Here is an 18,996-nt window from a genome sequence, read left to right as displayed (position 1 = left end):
CCATGGACGACACCCATTCTGTTGGCTCTGTGACAGGGGTGATCACACCCAACTCGACCATACGGGTTAATTCTGCTCTAACCTAGCATTGGAACCGGTATTTTGCGTGCTGGCTTTATTACTGGTGTGACTTCTGGGTCTATTTTCATGGAATAGGTAACCGGAAGTTTACCTTCGAAGAGGTCTGAATACTCTGAGAAGATCTGTTCTGAAAAGGTGCTTTCCACTTCCTTAGTCACGTGGTGGACTTCTTTGTTTAGTGTGATTAATTGTAAGTGAAGTGAGTCTGGTAAGCCAAGTAGGGGTTGTACGTCTCGTTTCACTATGAAGAACTGCAGAGGGTAGTCCTTGCCTGCAGAGTGGCATGAGAGTGTTGCTGTGCCAGCTGTTTGGATTTCCTCTCCCCCATATGCCACCAGTTTAGTGTTTCGTGATGGCATGAGTTTTTCATCATGTCTCAGTTGTTCAAAAAGGTTAGCTGGCATGACATTACATTTGGCGCCAGTGTCCACTTTGAGCTCTAAGGGTTTTCCATTAATATGCACCGTGGTGAAAATGTCATTTTTGTATGGAAAGCAGGGATTTATAGTGTCTATGTCAATTCCATTCACATAGAACATTTCTTCATCGCTGCCGTGCGCCTGCATTTCAATGTGGTTTACGGGTCTCTTTTTGAATTGCCGTGTTTGTGATGACTTGCAGCATTTCTGGAAATGATTCCATTTTTGGCACTTATGGCATTGCTGGCCATATGCTGGGCATTTGTCCCTTTTTGCCTCGTGGCTGCCCCCGCAGTTGTTACAGTTTGTGATTGCGTGAGCGAGCCTATGTTCTGGATGCGTTGCACGCCGTACATTGCCTGTCTTTGTCTTGACTTTGTGTGGATGTTTTTTCTTTATTGTGTGATGCAAAGTGTCGACCTTTGCTGCCATTTGCTTTGGAGCCGCTAGAGCTTTCGTATGTCGATCTGTCTGCTCGAATATCTGGCACATTTCAATTGCTTTGCTCAAAGTTAAGTCGCTGTCGCGCAGCAATTGCTTTCTCATGCTGTCGCTGTTTATGCCACAAACGAGTCTCTCTGATGAGCTCGTCTTTAAGCTGGCCAAATTTACAACTGCCTGCCTTACTTTTTAAGTCACTCACATAAGACTCAATTGTTTCATCTGGCCGTTGGTTTCTGGTGTTAAACTTGTGCCTTTCCATTGTTATGTTTGTTTGGGGATTACAGAGTTCACGAAATTTGCGCTTTAGACATTCCGGGTCTTCTCTCGATTCTGCTTCGGTCACCAGTCGTCTGTGTTCTCCTTCCCCCGCGTGCGCAGCGGGTGTATAAACGAATGCGCGCTCCCGCTCGATGGCTTCAGAGCCGGCTAGGTTTAGCAGGATGAACGCTCTGGTCCGAGCATCCTTATCGGAATGAGCAGCGGCTATAAATATGTCATATTCCTGCTCAAATATACGCCACTTCTCGGCGATGTTTCCACAAAACACCAATGGGTCTGGTCTACGGAATCCGTCCGACATGGTCGTTGACGTTTAATAGTCTCTTGCTACGATAGCCTAGCAACGCTAGCTGGTTACTTGCTTGCTTCGTCCGTAAAGTGTTGGGAAAACTTTAGTCTTACCACTCCGTCAGCAGTGCTGGAGTAGATGACCGAACCACAACTTCTGACACCATGTTTGTCGTTTAATAATGACTCAGGGTTCGTGAATATCATCGAGCATCATTTACTTCGAAACAAAGCAACCATTACACGTTAGTCATCACATTCCAGGGGGCGGGTCCCTTTTCTCTTGCCCCGTCTCACTGCGTGCATGCGCAGCATACTAATACGGAACAGGTATATTAAAGCAGCATTAATGAACAACATTGGTCAGATGTTCTACAATATTCAAGTGCAGAAAGTGGACACAACAACATAAATAACTCTACAACATGAAGCTGCCAGACACAGAAATTAAAACCAACCAGACAGGAAGCACAAGACTTGTTGCATCCGATAACAAATAAAAAAAAACACACACACACACACACACATAGTTAGCAACAGTTCCTCAGTTTGTTCTGCTGTTGACCTTTGCCTTAAATGCTTGAAACTTTCAAAGCTAATTGAGTTCTCTCTTTTTTTCTATAGTCAAATGATATCATTGGTTTTAGTTTTACGTTATTTTAAGTTACAACACTGGCATGTACACAGAGCTTTTCTAATCTTACAAACCACTCAGTCTACTTACACTACAAATAAGAATGCAGGCAGTTTAGAGTAATAGAATAACCTAAAATGCAGATCTGTGGACCGTTCGTGACGCCATGTTAAAACTGTCTCTCCATTGTAAGAACTGTAGTCCTGTAAACATTAACTTTTTATAAATCATTTGACAACCAGCAGAAAGTTTTTGTAGTATTTAGAGCCATAGTGAGATATTTCTTTAAACAATGTATTTTTATTAAGAGTTTTTTCTTCATACATATAAACAGAAAGAGAAGAAAAGGGTTACATATGATCTATACATTTGGGGTAGTTAGCCCAACACTTCCCACTTAGCAAAATTGGTATGGCCTAGATCTGGCCCACACAATGTGCCCAGATCTGGTTTGCCAGATGTGACCCCACACATGGGCCAGCACAAGGCCACTTGCAGACACACTGGTGGTTCTGTGTTGGCCCATGTGTGGACTACCTCTGGCAAACCTAATCTTGGCCACCAAAGGGCCGTCATTCTTTGCGGTATGTGGGCCATGTGTAAGTTGTGTGCAGCCACGGACCAGTTGTAGACACACTGTTCTGTGCTGCCCAGATGTAAGCCTATTGTGTACTTTAATCAAGCCATGTCATAACAATATGTGCCAGAACATGCAAAAGTAACATGATGAAACTCAGTGAATGGACTGACTCTTATATAGCACTTTTCTAGTCTCCCAGATTACTCAAAGTGCTCTGTACAACATGCCACATTCACACACTTTCTCTAAACTGAAAGAGACTGGGACAAGAGACAAGACCAGCACATGTGGATCAGTGAGGCTTCAGCAGTTTTGCATCTGTCACAAACAATATGGAGAGAATTTAGGATAGATACAAGTTAATCTGGATTTTGAGAAATGGGTTCTTTGCACCACTGCAAACTGGATTAAACCAGGGCGGGCACATAATGATGTTGTGTTTACGTGTTTGAATATGGAGGCACATGTTTCGTCAGAGATTGTCATGTCTAAATCTTCTACTACAGTGTCTTGAGTTTTGATGAGGTATGTGTCAAGTTTCATAGTAAGATATTTCTTTAAAACAGATGGGCATGCTGCCCTCTTCTGGTGTAAGTACAATTTTATTTATATAGCACATTTCTAGATAAAAGATCTCAAACTGCTTCCCAAAGTATAAAACAAAAACAGAAGTTAATAAAATGCAATTCTAAAAAGATGTGTTTTTAGTTGTTTTTTAAAAGTGACCACTGAGTCTGCAGATCTTGAATTCCGAGGAAGAGAGTTCCACAGTCTGGCGGCCACAGTGGCAAAAGCTCTACCACCCTTGGTTTTCAGCCTTGTATGCTGAATAACAAGTAGGCCCTGTTCACAAGGCCTCAGGGACCTACTAGGGACATAGGGCTGTAAAAGTTCAATGATGTACGCTTGTGCTTGTCCTTGAAGAGCTTTAAATGTCAGAACGAGTACCTTAAAATGGACTCTAAATTCAACGGGGAGCCAGTGCAGCTGTATAAGCAACAGTGTCACATTGGACTACTTAGATGTTTTTGTCAGAAGCCTTGCAGCAGCATTTTGGACAACCTGCAGACGCTCCAGGGAGTTTTTGTTTAGACATGTAAACAGTGAATTACAGTAGTCCAATCGTGATGAAATGAATGCATGAATAACAATCTCCAGTTCAGTATGAGATACTATAGGGCTCAATTTAGAGATGTTTCTTAAATGATAGAAGCAGGAAAGAACCAGAGATTTGATGTGAACATCCAGAGTAAGAGCAGAATCAAAGGTTACCCCGAGGTTCCCGATAGACGATTTCACAAATGTTGAAAGAGGACCAAGTGTCACGGTCCGCTGTGACGGACCGAGTGGAGAATGCGTGTAATGGACCCAGGTGCGTACACAAGTGAGCAGACGGGAGTGAGCTTTAACAGAAGGCGAGCCTTTAATATGGCTGAAAACAAGGTGTACAAATACAGCAGGGATAACGTGGCTAAACAGAAACCTAAACTGGGAACAAACGATGGTGAGGCTATGGCTTGGAAAACAACAGACCAGGCATGGAAACACGGAGGGGGGGAACACAGACGACGCGACACAGACTGTAAGAAACACAGAGACTAAATACACATGAGGGATGATCAGGGGAAGTGGCCACACATGGGAACGCAGCTGACAGACATGAACTTAACGACAGGACAGGAGGAGTGAAACTGAATACACAGACAGTGAATGCAGGCCTTCAAAGTAAAACAGGAAACATGAGACACGAACCGGGGAGACGTAGTACAGGGGGAGGTGACAATACTGACAGCATGAACTTGACAGTACAAGACGCACAGACATAAACACACGAAGGGCAAGGGAGACGTAATGCAAGGGTGATATATACAAATGGCTGGACTACCTTAATGAACCTAAACAATCAATAAACATCAAAATAGACCAAACACAAAACACCGGGTCGCACGACCCAGGACCATGACACCAAGAGCATTTATTATGTTAGGTACATGTCTGTCCGGAGCACATACAAGGACTTCAGTCTTTTCTTCATTAAGTTGAAGGAAGTTGTCAGCGATCCAGCCTTTGATGGATTCTAAGCACACATTTAGAATCTGCAGCTTAGAAACATCTTCAGGTTCAAAAGAAATATATAACTGGATGTCATCTGCGTAGCAGTAGTAGCAAATGTCCTCAAAGGGCTCAAAACATGCTGGAGAGGAAGTAGATATATTAAAAACAATAAGGGCTCCAGCACAGAACCTTGTGGCACACCATAAGACAGGGATGTGTACTTAGAGACCGCGAAAGAAAAATATTGTTCATAGAGATACTATGAAGCAGAGTTGCAGTCTTACACGCCTCTCTGCAGCTTCTCTCTTCCTGCTACCCCCCCAAAAACCCATCTCCATAGAGACTGTGCCAGCTCCCAAACAGACAAAAACAAACTAAAAACCAGCAACAAACAACTTAAACATAAACAATTACAAAGAAAGAACAATAAAGTATCCACATCTGAACCAAAGAGTAAAACAGTGAAATGTGGATTATTAAATATTAGGTGATCAATTGATCAACAAATCGATTTACTCTGCCTTACAGAAACCTGGTTGCAGCAGGATGATTATTGTGGGTGATTTTAACATCCATGTAGATTCTAAAAATGACAGCCTCAACATGGCATTTAATCTGTTATTAGACTCAACTGCTTTCTCTCAAAATGTAAAAGAACCCACCCACCACTTTAATCACACTCTAGATCTTGTTTTAACATATGGCATAGAAACTGAACATTTAACAGTGTTTCCTGAAAACCCTCTCCTGTCTGATCATTTCCTGATAACATTTACAATAATTGATTACACAGCAGTGGAGAGTAGACTTTATCAAAGTAGATGTCTTTCTGAAAGCGCTGTAACTAAGTTTAAGAATATAATCCACCCACTGTTATCATCTTCAATGCCCTGTACCAACATAGAGCAGAGCAGCTATCTGAACGCTACCCCAACAGAGGTCGATTATCTTGTTAATAATTTCACCTCCTCACTACGTATGACTCTGGATACTGTAGCTCCTGTGAAAACTAAGGTCTCTAATCAGAAGTACCTGACTCCGTGGTATAATTCTCAAACACGTACCCTAAAGCAGATGACTCGTAAGCTGGAGAGGAAATGGCGTGTCACAAATTTAGAGGATCATCATTTAGCCTGGAGAAATAGTTTGCTGCTTTATAAGAAAGCCCTCCACAAAGCCAGAACATCTCACTATTCGTCACTGATTGAAGAAAATAAGAACAACCCTCAGTTTCTCTTCAGCTCTGACTGTTTTGGAGTGTAATTTGTTTCATAGTTAGATGCCTGACTGACAACTGTATAAAACGAAAACTACACACAATATTCGAAGCACATTGCGCACACTATGGGAATTTACGACTGTGCGTAAATTCCCCCTAATTTTGGTATGATCCGAGCTTGGGCACTAGGCGACTAAGCGAGGGGGCGGGGGGAGCTACTGCCTGCGAGTGTGCTGTTGGAAATGTGCAGCCAGGGAGACAGAGGAGAGCTTCAGTTTGACCAGGAAGCAAATCATCCGTACTGGACAAATAATGTAAATACGACGGTTTATCACAAAAGATTGATATCAAACTGATCACTTGACCCATATTACGTTACTTGCTCTTTGAGTGAATCAACAAATGGCGAAATGAAAAGCCGAACAACAACAATACTGTTTTTTAGAGAGTCTTAGCTTAGGCCTACATGTGTGTTTATTTCATATTTTCAGTTATTACCCTCCACGGCTAAATAAAGCTCTCTAAATCGGTTTCAGGTATGTACTGATGAACACAACAATGGACATAAGGGGCTTCTTTCAAGAAAAAACTCAGGTAGATGTTATTTTATATATTATGCTTTGTATGTTGTTTAGTATATTTCTATGCAAAACAAGAGCATTTTCAGCACACAGCAGTATATTCACAGTTGAAACCAGATATTTACATACACTTTTTTTTTTTTACTGTTACTGTTAAACATCAATTTAGAGTAAACTTGTTTTGTTTTAAGATAAATAAATATTGAAATATCATTTGAATTAGTTAAATGTCAGAATAACGAGAGAAAGAGCTGTCTATTTTAATCACTTTCATCAAATTTAGGAGTACATCTACAATAAGTTTATTGTTAATTAATAAGAAACTCCAGACGATTCGATTCTGAGCTTAAGAAGCTTCTGATAGGTTAGTAGAGTCCATGTGAGTAAATTGGTGGCACACCTGTGGATGCATATAAGGCAAAACACAGAGCCTGTTTCTTTGACATGGGAAAATCAAGAGATGTCAACCAAAACACCAGGAAAAGAATTGTGGAGCTCCATAAGTGTGGCTCAATTGTGAATACAATTTGGGTAATACAGACAATTTCTCTCTTTACTCTTAATTTTAACAATTTCTTAAAATATTTATTAATGTAAAAAAAATAAACAGTCTGATGTGATGTTACAATTAAAAAAGTGTTTGTGTTTTTATCTGAAGAGTGTGTAAATATCTGGTTTCAACTGTATATTTGATGATGTTGGTGTTTGGCTTGATTGTCAGCACAAAGAGGGTAAGAGAGGAGCAGAGAGGGAACAAGAGCAGGTGAGACATGTCAGACATTCTCTAAATATTTGCTTAGTCATTCTTTTATTGTTTTTATGTTTTCATTGCAAGAAACTTTATTTCAATTGGTGAAACAAGGCAGCAAAGACTGAAGTGTAGTAAAAGAAGCTTTACAGGTTTTAAGAGGTTTAATATTTTTGGTTAATGTGAGCATGATCAAAACCCTGAAAATGGATTTCAGCTCTACTATAACAGTCTACATTGTTAAGCTGTGGTAAATGAAGGCTGCCTGTGGACATCAGATGTCATACAAATCTCTGCATGCCTACTGACTGTTTCAACCAAGAGTATAAGTGTAATGGAGAGTCCCGCCTTTGGTCAGGAAGCAGTCATGCTGATAGGTTCCCACCTTGAGCTGCCTTTGGCAGACTCCCAGCTGATCATCAAAGACCAAGTCTACGTCATAAACCTCGAGGGTCAGCGTGTCATTTTCCTCAGTGTTGAAATAGGAGAATTCCTCTTCCCACCAGGGGTTCGGGTCATTGTAGCGAACAGATGTTTTACCCAGAGAAGTAGAACCAGAGGACACTGTGACATAGGCATCTGTGGTTAACAGGACAACGGTGGGAAGATCAGTCGCTCGCAGATCATACACCTTGAGTTGGGCTTCAACCATGATTGAACTGCACATGAGCAGCAAAAGGACGAGGGGCACGCTAGAGTCCATGGCTTTGCTGGAGGCTGTGGAGAAGGAACAATAGAGCTTTAAAATTTTAGCCAGGATACCTGGATCGACACAGTCAGCCTTGTGAGGGTCTATTTTATATTGGAACACATTTATGCAATCCTCAGCATTGTCTACATATATATTCTCTGTGGACATTGCAGTGAACAGTGTTCCTGAGTCTGTACAGACATTTTCACTAAACAACTGTGTATGTTTTTAATGCATTGCTCCATATCAACTCTCTTCTCCTTTACTTCTCTCATAACTACTTCACAGTAGACTCCACTCTTAAAATTAAATGCATCTTGTGGCGGAGGTGTGGTCCGGGGCGCGGCTGCAGGGGAGAAGTGGTGCAGTGAGCTCAACGGGGCGGTGCTGGTGAGAACAGCTGATGGCGATTTGGACTGATGGTGGTTTTCCTTCCTTTTATATAGTGAGGTGGAGAGGAGCGGAGGAGGAAGACGCTGCGGGAACCGACCGCTGTCAGACGGTGTTCTGTTATAATTCCGTGGACACTCTCAATAAATGTGGAATCTGATGATAACAACCTGTGTGTGGGTGTATCTGTGCATAGCATACGTCATACATCTATTGGTAACAGTAAAACTGAGTGATCCACTTCCACTAGCCAGTAGTTTGGAAACAGCAAAGTAAGCCACCATTACAACCTTTACAGTCAACATAACAAAAAAGTATATAAAATCACAAATACCTAACATTAAACAGGAAAAAAAGGTTTGACAAATCAGAGACCTGTAGAAATGCTATGTATAGTCCTGATCCCCCAAAGAAAGAAGCTTATTCCTTTGTTATTTAATATTAAACAATATTTTGAATATTGAGTGAATTTTCCATGGGCACAGTTCAGGTATTCTTTGGGTTTCAGGAAAGTTCTTTAGGATTTTTCATGCTATGTGTAACATGTCTTCTTGCCTATTCACAGTCAATTCTGTGTGTTACAGGAAAAAAGCTTTTTCAAAGCAAAATGTTTTCTGTTGTCTTCACATTATAAAACATTTAGCATAACTAAAAACAGTAACAACATGATCTAACTCAGTGGTCTCCAACCTTTTTTGCGCCACAGACCGGTTTATGCCCGACAATATTTTCATGGACCGGCCTTTAAGGTGTCGCGGATAAATACAACAAAATAAAACTAGTACCGGTACTGAAAAAAAGAAAATGTATTCATAACACACATGAAAAGACCCAGGAAAACCAAGTAAACGATAAAAACGATAACAAAATAACGCTGAAAACCGATAAAAACCCTGAAAACTATACATTTCACATCTGAGCCTCAACTCTCGCGGCCCGGTACCAAACTACTCACGGACCGGTACCGGCCCGGGGGTTGGGAACTGCTGATCTAACTCATCTGGGAATTATGAGTTTAGATCCATCTTAGTAAATCAGAGGGTCACAAATGGCTTTTAGAGCACATGTTATTCTGATTGGATTAGAACAAGGAAAACGTTACACTGTAGACTTTTAATTTGAGCAGAAAGCAAGAAGCAGTTCTAAACTCTTACCTGTAGCTTGGTCTTGTCTCTCGCCACGTTACCTGCTGTTCAGGATGTTTTAGAGGCTGACTTATCAGCTTTATGTCAACAATACACTGGCCACACAACCTGCTCAACTCCCATGATTATATAATATGTCCGAATTGGAACATCTGCTTATGGTGTCTTGTTTGGCCACCTTCTCCAAACTCTCAGAGTGCTGTGAAACCGTGTCACATCCAACTTGTTGCATAGGCCACTGTAAGGATCACTTGCTGTCACTTGATCCTCCTTAGCTGTTAGTTTTCAGTGTGCAGGGCAGTACAGTTTGTTTGTTTTTACAGTCTAGGTATGCATGTGAGGAAGTAAAAAAGACAAAAATTTGTAACAGCCAGGCAGAAGCTGATTTTGTGAAGAGTGAATAATGGATTTAAATGCTGACAAAATGGGACGTGGAAAATAACTTGAGTAAACCAAAAACGAGCCTTTATTGTGGCTGATACCAAAACACAAGAAACAAGGCGAGGTAAATATCCTTCGTGGTCCAACCTATCCCAGAATTCATAGTGAGCCATCCGTCCACAACCATGTGCCACCTTTATATTGTTAAATTGTTTGTTTGATATGCTTTTACATTTTCATGTGAAGCACTTTGTTATAGTTTCTTGTCTTAAAAAGTGCTATATAAATAAATTTTACTTACTTACTTACTATTCAACTCAAGCAGCTGAAGTTGTAGGATTAACAGATGCATATTAAATGATTTAAAATCCACAACTTACCTTATATAGATATACACTAACAGTCAAAAGTTTGAACACAGCTTCTCATTTAATGTTTTTTCTATATTTTTACTACTTTCTACATAGTAGAAACAAACGGAAGACATCAGATATATGAAGCAAGATATATGGAATTATGTAGCAAAGAAAAAAATGATAAATAACTCTAAATGTGTTTTATATTTTAGATTCGTGAATGTAGACACCCTTTGCCTTCTCTCAGTGAGCTTCATGATGTAGTCACCTGAAATGGTTTTCACTTCACAGGTGTGCCTTGTCAGGGTTCATTTGTGGAATTTCTTGCCTTCTTAATGGGGTTGGGACCATCACTTGTCTTGTGGAAAAAGTCAAGCTAGTACACAATACAATACAATTTTATTTGTATATCACATTTAAAACAAGAGGTATGCCAAAGTGCTTCATAGAACCAATTAAGAGCAATAACAGGTACAAATACACTGACAGGTGGGAGACATAACTAACCAATAATACAACAGACACAGTAGGCACACAGTAGGCACAAGCCAAAAGGCTGAAGGTTAAATCATTATAAACATTAATCAGAGCAAAACGATAAAATGCAGTACACTTACAAATGCGGGCTCTAGGCAGCCGGGAAGGCTAGGCTAAATAAACACGTTTTTAATTGAGATTTAAAAGATTGAATTGGATCAGACACTCGAATAGCTTGAGGGAGATTATTCGAGAGGTAGGGTGCAACAGAGGCAAATGTGCGGTCACTTCTGGTCTTAAGCCGAGATCTAGGTCCCACCAGGAGCATTTGGCCTACTGATCTAAGCGCTCTCCTAGGGGTATAAAGGCTGAGGAGATCAGTAAGATAGCTGGGCACGGTATTATTTATGATTTTAAAAGTGATCAATAAGATTTTAAAATCAATACAATATTTAATAGCCAGTGCATGTCAGAAAGAACTGGAGTAGTAGACTCAAACCTACCAGTCCCAGTTAAGAGACGCGCAGCAGCATTTTGAACAAGCTGCAGTTTGTGAACTAGGGCAGCAGAGGTGACAGCCCTATTTGACAACTGTTAGAATTCATATTATGGCAAGAACCAATCAGCTATGTAAAGAGAAACAACAGTCCTTCATTACTTTATGAACTGAAGGTCAGTTAGTCCAGAAAATTGCTAAAACTTTGAATGTGTCCCCAAGTACAGTTGCAAAAATCATCAAGTGTTAGGACGAAACTGGTTCACATGAGGAAAGGAAGACCAAGAATCACCTCTGCTGCTGAGGATAAATTCATCTGAGTCACCAGCCTCAGAAATCCCAAGTTAACAGAACCTCAGATTAGAGCCCAGATAAATGCCACACGGCGTTACAGTAGCAGACATAGCTCTACATCAACTGTTCAGAGGGGACTTTGTGAATCATGGTCAAATAGCTGCCCAGCTGGTTTGCGCTGAGTTGGACCATCGTTTATTTTTCAACAGGACAATGACCCCAAACACACCCCCAGGCTGCATTTGACCAAGAAGTAATGGAGTGCTGCACCCGATGGCCTGGCCTCCACAGTCACCTGACCTAAACCCAATCAAGATGTTTTGGGATGAGATGGACGGCAGAGTGAAGGAAAAGGGCCAACAGGTGCTCAGCATCTCTGGGAAACAATTTCAGGTGACCACTGAGAGAATGCCAAGAGTGCGCAAAGCAGGAATCAAAGCAAAGGGTGGCTATTTTGAAGAATCTAAAATATGAAACATTTTGAGTTATTTCACACTTTTTTGTTCAATACATATGTGATCATTCATAGTTTTGATGCCTTCAGTGAGAATCTAAAATGTAAATATTCATGAAAATAAAGAAAAACCATCAAATGAGTGCGTGTCCAAACCTTTGACTGGTAGTCTGTGTCTTGCTATCGCTGTCACTGTCTCTGTTGCTCATTCACTCTTCCTCTTACTGGCTGCTGATGTCACTTTTCACCCTCACAGTCAGCTGCTCAAAATCCAACTCCTTCTTTGGGCCCCAGCAGCTACTGAAATACTGAAATATGGCAGGCATGATTAAAATGATGGATCCCGGCTGTCTCGGCCAGCCTCCCCTATCACTGCCCCTGAACACACTGGACTGCCCCTCCCTTGTAGCCGAGCTGCAGACCAAACTGCCACACATATGTATTTTTAATATTTTCCCTTTGACTTGCTGGGTTTCAGAGTTGTTTGGTTGTGATATTTGGTTCAGAAGCAGTCAGTGAAACCCATTCCACAGCTGGCTGAGAATCAAGATCATCATTTTGAGAGAATTTTGAGTTCCTTGGAAATCCTGTGTATTCTCAAAATGTAGAACATCATGAGCATGCTGATCATCCTGCACCCATCACTCAGGCAAGAACCTTAACCCCAGCCTCCAGAGTTGAATGTGGGCCTCGTGCAGCCCCAGCCTACGGTGTACATTTTAGGACATCGTCAGGTATCAGACAAAAAATTGTCAGGTGTCAGTTGTCAAAAAAAAAGTTGTCAGGTATCAGAAAAAAAATTGTCAGGTGTCAGAAAAAAAATTGTCAGGTGTCAGTTGTCAAAAAAAAAAAAAGTCAGGTATCAGAAAAAAAATTGTCAGGTGTCAGAAAAAAAGTTGTCAGGTGTCAGAAAAAAAATTGTCAGGTGTCAGTTGTCCAAAAAAAAAAAAGTCAGGTATCAGAAAAAAAATTGTCAGGTGTCAGAAAAAAAGTTGTCAGGTGTCAGAAAAAAAGTTGTCAGGTGTCAGACAAAAAATTGTCAGGTGTCAGTTGTCAAAAAAAAAAAAAGTCAGGTATCAGAAAAAAAATTGTCAGGTGTCAGAAAAAAAGTTGTCAGGTGTCAGACAAAAAATTGTCAGGTGTCAGTTGTCAAAAAAAAAAAAGTCAGGTATCAGAAAAAAAATTGTCAGGTGTCAGAAAAAAAGTTGTCAGGTGTCAGAAAAAAAGTTGTCAGGTGTCAGACTAAAAAGTTGTCAGGTGTCAGAAAAAAAATTGTCAGGTATCAGAACACAAGGTACCAGAGAGAAAATCTTCCTGCAGGTGGCGCTGTTGTCATGTCCCACCCGAATTGATTTCCAAATACGTCATCAACGTGTGACCGTGGGAGAGCGTAAGGTCATTGACCTCACCGGAGTTTTACCATGGTTCAGGCTCCTAACGACACAAGGTAAGTTTAACTTTTTCTCCCTTTTGTTCATATTTTTGCCACAGTTGTGTTATATTAAGTTGCAGTTATGTTGTGAAAGTTACATATCAGAGACGGAAAGCCAGTTTTGTACGAAACCAAATCAGTACTATTTTTGTCTGGCTAATTCATTCTAGCTAGCGACAGTGGTGAAACGTGATTCAAATTTAAACTGTTCAGTAATTGTTTTGTATACATTTCAGCAAATGGACAAGCTGAAAGCTTACGAGCAGCCTGCATCCTTTCTGTCGCTCTTTTTCTTTATTTCTCTTTTCTATATTGCTACTGTCGGGATATTTTTTGATCCTGATTTTTTTTTTCTGTTATTGTTTTTAGACTTTGCTGCAATATGTCATCTGACGATGATGAAAGGAGTATCCGACTCTGGCTGGTTCCCATGACTGTACCAAAAATACTTTTTTTTTTATTAAAAAAAGAGCATTAAAAATAAATGACTAAAGTACAACTTATTTATTAACTACTGTTCACCTATTTAATATCAAAGAAGTGTATTTTTTGCTACACGTTTTATTTGTGGGCACTGAATTGACGATGCTTTTAGTGTAATTGCCACATAAAAAGATTTAGTACTTTACTGGTTAATTACTTATGTTCAGTGTAAGAGGTGGGTGATCAATTAGACTGTTGTTGTTACACTTAACCTTTCAAGATATGATGATAATAACATTGTTCAACAAAGGCTTAAAACAAAAGGAAATCAGCTGTGCACTGAATTCATATGGGCATAAAATAAGGTAAGTCTGCATTTCAACAGTTTCCGTGACAACTCTCTAAAATGACAAAACATGCAGTTTGCATTCAATATAATGTAAGTCTGTGTTGTCTTTTAACAGTGAGAGGCATCTGAGACGAGTTTTAAAACTTCTAGGGTTGAAGCGAAGATGCCCCCAACGACCTTTTACTGAAATCCACAAAGCTGTGGAGGTAAGCGTTAAAACATCAGTGCAAAAAATATATATTTTCCTGAAGTCTGTGTCATGAGCTATTGTAGAAACAATAAATGTTATTTTCTGTAGTGATTAAAAAAAAAAAACATTCAATTGTCTGTTTGTTTGTTTTTTAGAGTGAGATGAAACAGTGGTCTCCTGAACAAGGAATCAGGGCAATGGTAAAGCGGGTAAGGGATGTCAGAGGAGTGCGGCCTTGTTACAGGTTGGTTAAATAGTGTGTATATAATCAAGTATTCTCTTGTTTTACTGTTGAGCTCATAGTAAAATCTATTGTTACTGTAGAGACGATGTTGCTAATATAATGAGGTATATGGATGCAAGTGGTCTTCAGAGGAGATCTCCTGGAAAGAAGAAAATTCCCCGTCGGAATTACATCAGCCGTGGTCCAAATGACACATGGCACATTGATGGTATTTATTTTATCTTTTCAATTAACCTTCCAAACATGTTTTGATGGTACTTCTGTTGAAACAAATTGTAATTATTATTTGTTGTTTCATATAGGCAATGATAAACTGAAGTTCTTTGGAATGTGGATACATTTGGGGATTGATGGGTAGGTTTGAATATGGCATTCGCTACTTAATTTATTATATTCAGTGATAGTACAAAGTTGCTTCAAGATAAGGATGTGCGGTAAACTGAGGTGTTATCTCTCCTGAGGAGTCTAGGGCAGGGATGGGCAAGTCCAGGCCTCGAGGGCCGGTGTCCTGCAGGTTTTAGATGTGTCCTTGATCCACAGCTGATTCAAATGGCTAAATTACCCTCACAACATGTTTTGTAGTTCTCCAGAGGCCTGGTAATGAACTAATCATTTTATTCAAGTGTGTTTACCCAGGGTGATATCTAAAACATGCAGGACACTGGCCCTCGAGGTCTGGATTTGGCCAAGCCTGGTCTAAGGGACCAAGATAAAGTATGAATAGTGAAGGAGTATTCAAGATGGCGGTTTTTAAAAGGCTTATTTCCTGCTAGTCTTAAAGTTCCATTTCAGACTGGCAGTTAATTTCAGGGAGGGCCAAGACCAACACAACAAACAAAACATCCCTGATATAAAGTAAACAGAATTTAACTCCAAAGAAAATAAAATGTACAATTTACGATAACCTACCTAACCAACACATAAACAGGAGAATACAAGGGATTACAAAACAAAAGGCAGCTCTCCCCTCGCGTCAGTCTGAACACAGTCAAGAGTCACATTCAATTCCAAAGGCATGTAAGCCTACACAACTATGGCAGTCAAAATGGCCGGAGGAACCAGAAACAACGCCTAGACATAATACAATGGAAAACCAGCATACTCTTTGTCAGGGGAAGACATTTGTTCAAACACAAGCAAGAGAAATAAGACACTGCAGACCAAACTCAGAGTGTATAAGAGCGTGCGCACGGGTGAGTGTCTCTGAGGAACACACACACCGAATGCAGGCTTGCTTCCTTTATTTATAGGAAAAAGCAGGTTACATAGTACTTTCTCTTTTGTGAGAAGTCGAAGAGAGGTTAGGCATTAGATCAGCTTATCTGATCTTTCACACACTGGGGTAAGAATACAGAAGTATATCATGCTTTATCTGACATCACAGACACTGAAGTAAAGAATGCATCATTATATCATGTTTGTCAAACATCTCAGACACTGAGGTAAGGAATGCATCATGTTTTCCTTTCAATAGACTTGGTTAGGTGATTCTTCAACAATAGGCTTGGTTATGTGAAAATATATGAACACTTGAATATAAGGCACACTTGATTATATTGTATTTCATAAAAATCCTCTGTCACTCTTGGGGAATGTAACAAAAACCAAACATAGTGCCAAAACATGATTAAATCATATGTACAAGTGGCCACTTTTCTGTTTCTTTCTTTTCAGATTTTCCAGGAAGGTTCTATGGCTAAAGGTGGGCACATCCAACCGCAAACAAAACTTTGTGGCCAGATACTTCTTTGAGGCTGTTCAAGAACAGGGTGGTATGCAATATACTAAAAAAATGGGGGGTTAAAAAAGATTACATTTTGTTAATAAATTTATTTTTTCATCATTCACTAATTATCTTCAGTTTGTGTCTTTAGGCTGTCCTCAAATGATTCGGGGGGACAGAGGAAAGGAGAACCTTGTTGTGGGTCAAATGCAGATGGCATTTCACATGCGAGATCTTGGGAATCAGGCATGGAGGTGCTTCAGAATGGGGACATCAGTGCACAACCAGGTATGTCTTTAAGCTGGTAAATGACTATTTCTAAAGTAACAACCTGACAACAAAACTGATAATGTCATGTTTCTGTTGTTTAGAGAGCTGAATGTTTCAACAGTATTTTAAAGCGGACATGGATTAAGAAATGGCTGACAACATTTGAGGTAAAGCAAATCTTTCACCTGTAAAACCTATTAACAAAGACTAGCCATCAAAATTTCGTTAAACATACGATGGATTAGTTTATCTGAAAACACAAGGCCAGAATCTGTGTTTATGTACATCTGTACCTTTTCACTAATGAAATTCTCACCTTCACAACTTATGTCTTTTTCAAAACAACATGCGTAGGCCATGATGGAGTCTGGGATCCTTGAACTGGACAATCCTGTGCACATGTAAGTCAATATTTTTAGACATGAAAAATAATCAAGCAGCAGTATGAAAGTATGTGGTCTAGGAATGCCTTTGTTTTTTGAGTACTGATTAAAATTTAGCTTTTACTTATTCTACCTCAAAGAAGCAGATGAACATATTAATTTTTTAATTCTCCTTTTTCATAGCAACTGCTTGCAGTACTCACACTTGCCACTGCTTCAAAGAGACTTAAAAACGGAGCAAACAGTTTGGAACACCCATGACATCCGCAAGCAACGCAATGCACCTGGTCCATTTGGGAAACCCGACCTTCTGTTTACCTCACCACCTCCTGGTATGTCATTTGAAAGCCTGTGGGGTTTTATTTTTTTGTTTGTTTTTTAACTTTCATTAGTTTACTTTTACTTTGATATAGCACTCTTCACAGGATAAAAACCACAAAGTGGCTTCACAATAATATAAAACAGATGAACATAAAACAGCACAATCGAACATACAGAATAAATGCAATCAAGGAAACGTAATGATGGAGGCAGAGCATTCCATGACCTGGGAGCCACCGCTTTGGAGAATCTCTTGCCTCTGGTCTTCTGGTGGGACTACTAACAGCCATTGATTAGATGATCACAGGCTGGGAGAGGGAGCGTGGGGTTCTATAAGATCAGAAATTAAGGCAGGAGCTTCACGATTCGGAGCATTGAAAGTCATTACTAAAATTTTAAAATGAATTTTCTAAAATATACTGGAAGCCAGTGTAATGAGCGTAAAACTGTTATAATGTGCTTTCTCTTTTGTGTCTTCCGAAGAAGCCTACTTGTAGTACAATAAGAGATTTCTGAATTTCTACTGTCAATACTAAAATGGCTTCATATTGACACCTTTAACTAAAAATTTATCTAATTGTTTGAGTGATATTTCCATCTTTAAGTTTCTGTAATAACATCTGTAAACACTGACTGCTTCTTATACAGGTTCTAGAACAGCTTTGTCATTATTCATTTATTTTTAACATTCAAAGTGAACATCTTTTCAATATTGTCTTTCATTCGCAGGATATGGCAATGTGCTGCACATTGTTGACCCAGACCTTTTAGACTATGCCAAGCAATTAATCTGTGAGAGGGAAGAGCCTTCACTGGTAGCAAACCAGGAATTCAGAGACATGTGCCAGAACATTTTAGAAAACAGCCAGTTTCCCTGCACACCTGATGGTTGCCTTGCTGCATACCTCATGCTAGTCCAAGAGCTCACAACTGCCATGAACAGAAATGCAGTTCCTACACCTTCTACGTTTGCCGAGGCAAATGACATATACATCTTTCTGAAGAGAGAGAGGATGGAAGGTGCACCAGTAAACATTTCCAATGACCAATAAAATCATACAACAGTGTTTGTTAACATTTATTTATCCTTGTTTAAAATCAACAGGTAATTTGAAAACTGTCTGACCAACAAAATGTACAATAAAATTTTGAAATACAATTGACAAGGTGCCATCTTTCATAATGATTCAGTGTTTCATTTACCACAACTTTTGTTAACAAAATGTAGAACATAATTCACATTGAAAGACTTTTGAACTGCAGACTGTAGCACCATTACCACTTGTAGCCATATCGGCTCGTAAGATCAAGGCCTGACTTGAGAAACTTAACAACATCAGATGCGGAAGGCCTTGAGTCTGGGTCATAGCTCACCAAACCACCAAGAAAACTGTTTTTGTCACTGAGATGTGATAGGGCATGTGGTGGGGTTTTGGTGGCCATTAGTGCAGCCAGTTCTCTTTGTTTTTTAACCATCCACGGAGCGGAACCCGTCAGGATCTCCAGATATGTGGCTCCGAGGGACCACATGTCTGTCTGGAACGAGGCCTCTTCAAACATCAGTATGCATTCAGGGGCCATGTAAAGATATGTGCCACCAGCTGGACCAGTAGCCTGGGCAGTGAACTTACTCCCTTGACGAAGCATCA

The 18,996-nt window shown here is 40.0% G+C and overlaps 1 protein-coding gene across 1 annotated transcript; it reads left to right on the top strand.

Annotated features, from left to right (window-relative positions):
* The first annotated feature begins 13,433 nt into the window (after positions 1-13,433).
* On the top strand, positions 13,434-18,506 carry LOC112430133 (uncharacterized). The gene is made up of 13 exons (XM_076879612.1): positions 13,434-13,459; positions 13,814-13,851; positions 14,148-14,232; positions 14,332-14,422; positions 14,562-14,650; positions 14,731-14,858; positions 14,953-15,004; positions 16,325-16,422; positions 16,525-16,661; positions 16,745-16,810; positions 16,998-17,044; positions 17,210-17,358; positions 18,077-18,506. Exons 1-13 carry the CDS (start codon positions 13,434-13,436, stop codon positions 18,397-18,399), a joined length of 1,329 nt encoding a protein of 442 aa, XP_076735727.1. The 3' UTR covers positions 18,400-18,506.
* Positions 18,507-18,996: the final 490 nt, after the last annotated feature.

Source organism: Maylandia zebra, linkage group LG22 (assembly GCF_041146795.1).
Source record: "Maylandia zebra isolate NMK-2024a linkage group LG22, Mzebra_GT3a, whole genome shotgun sequence".
Classification (NCBI taxonomy): Eukaryota; Metazoa; Chordata; class Actinopteri; order Cichliformes; family Cichlidae; genus Maylandia; species Maylandia zebra.
Note: the sequence above shows the minus strand (reverse complement) of the source record. Positions and strands in the feature narration are given on the sequence as shown.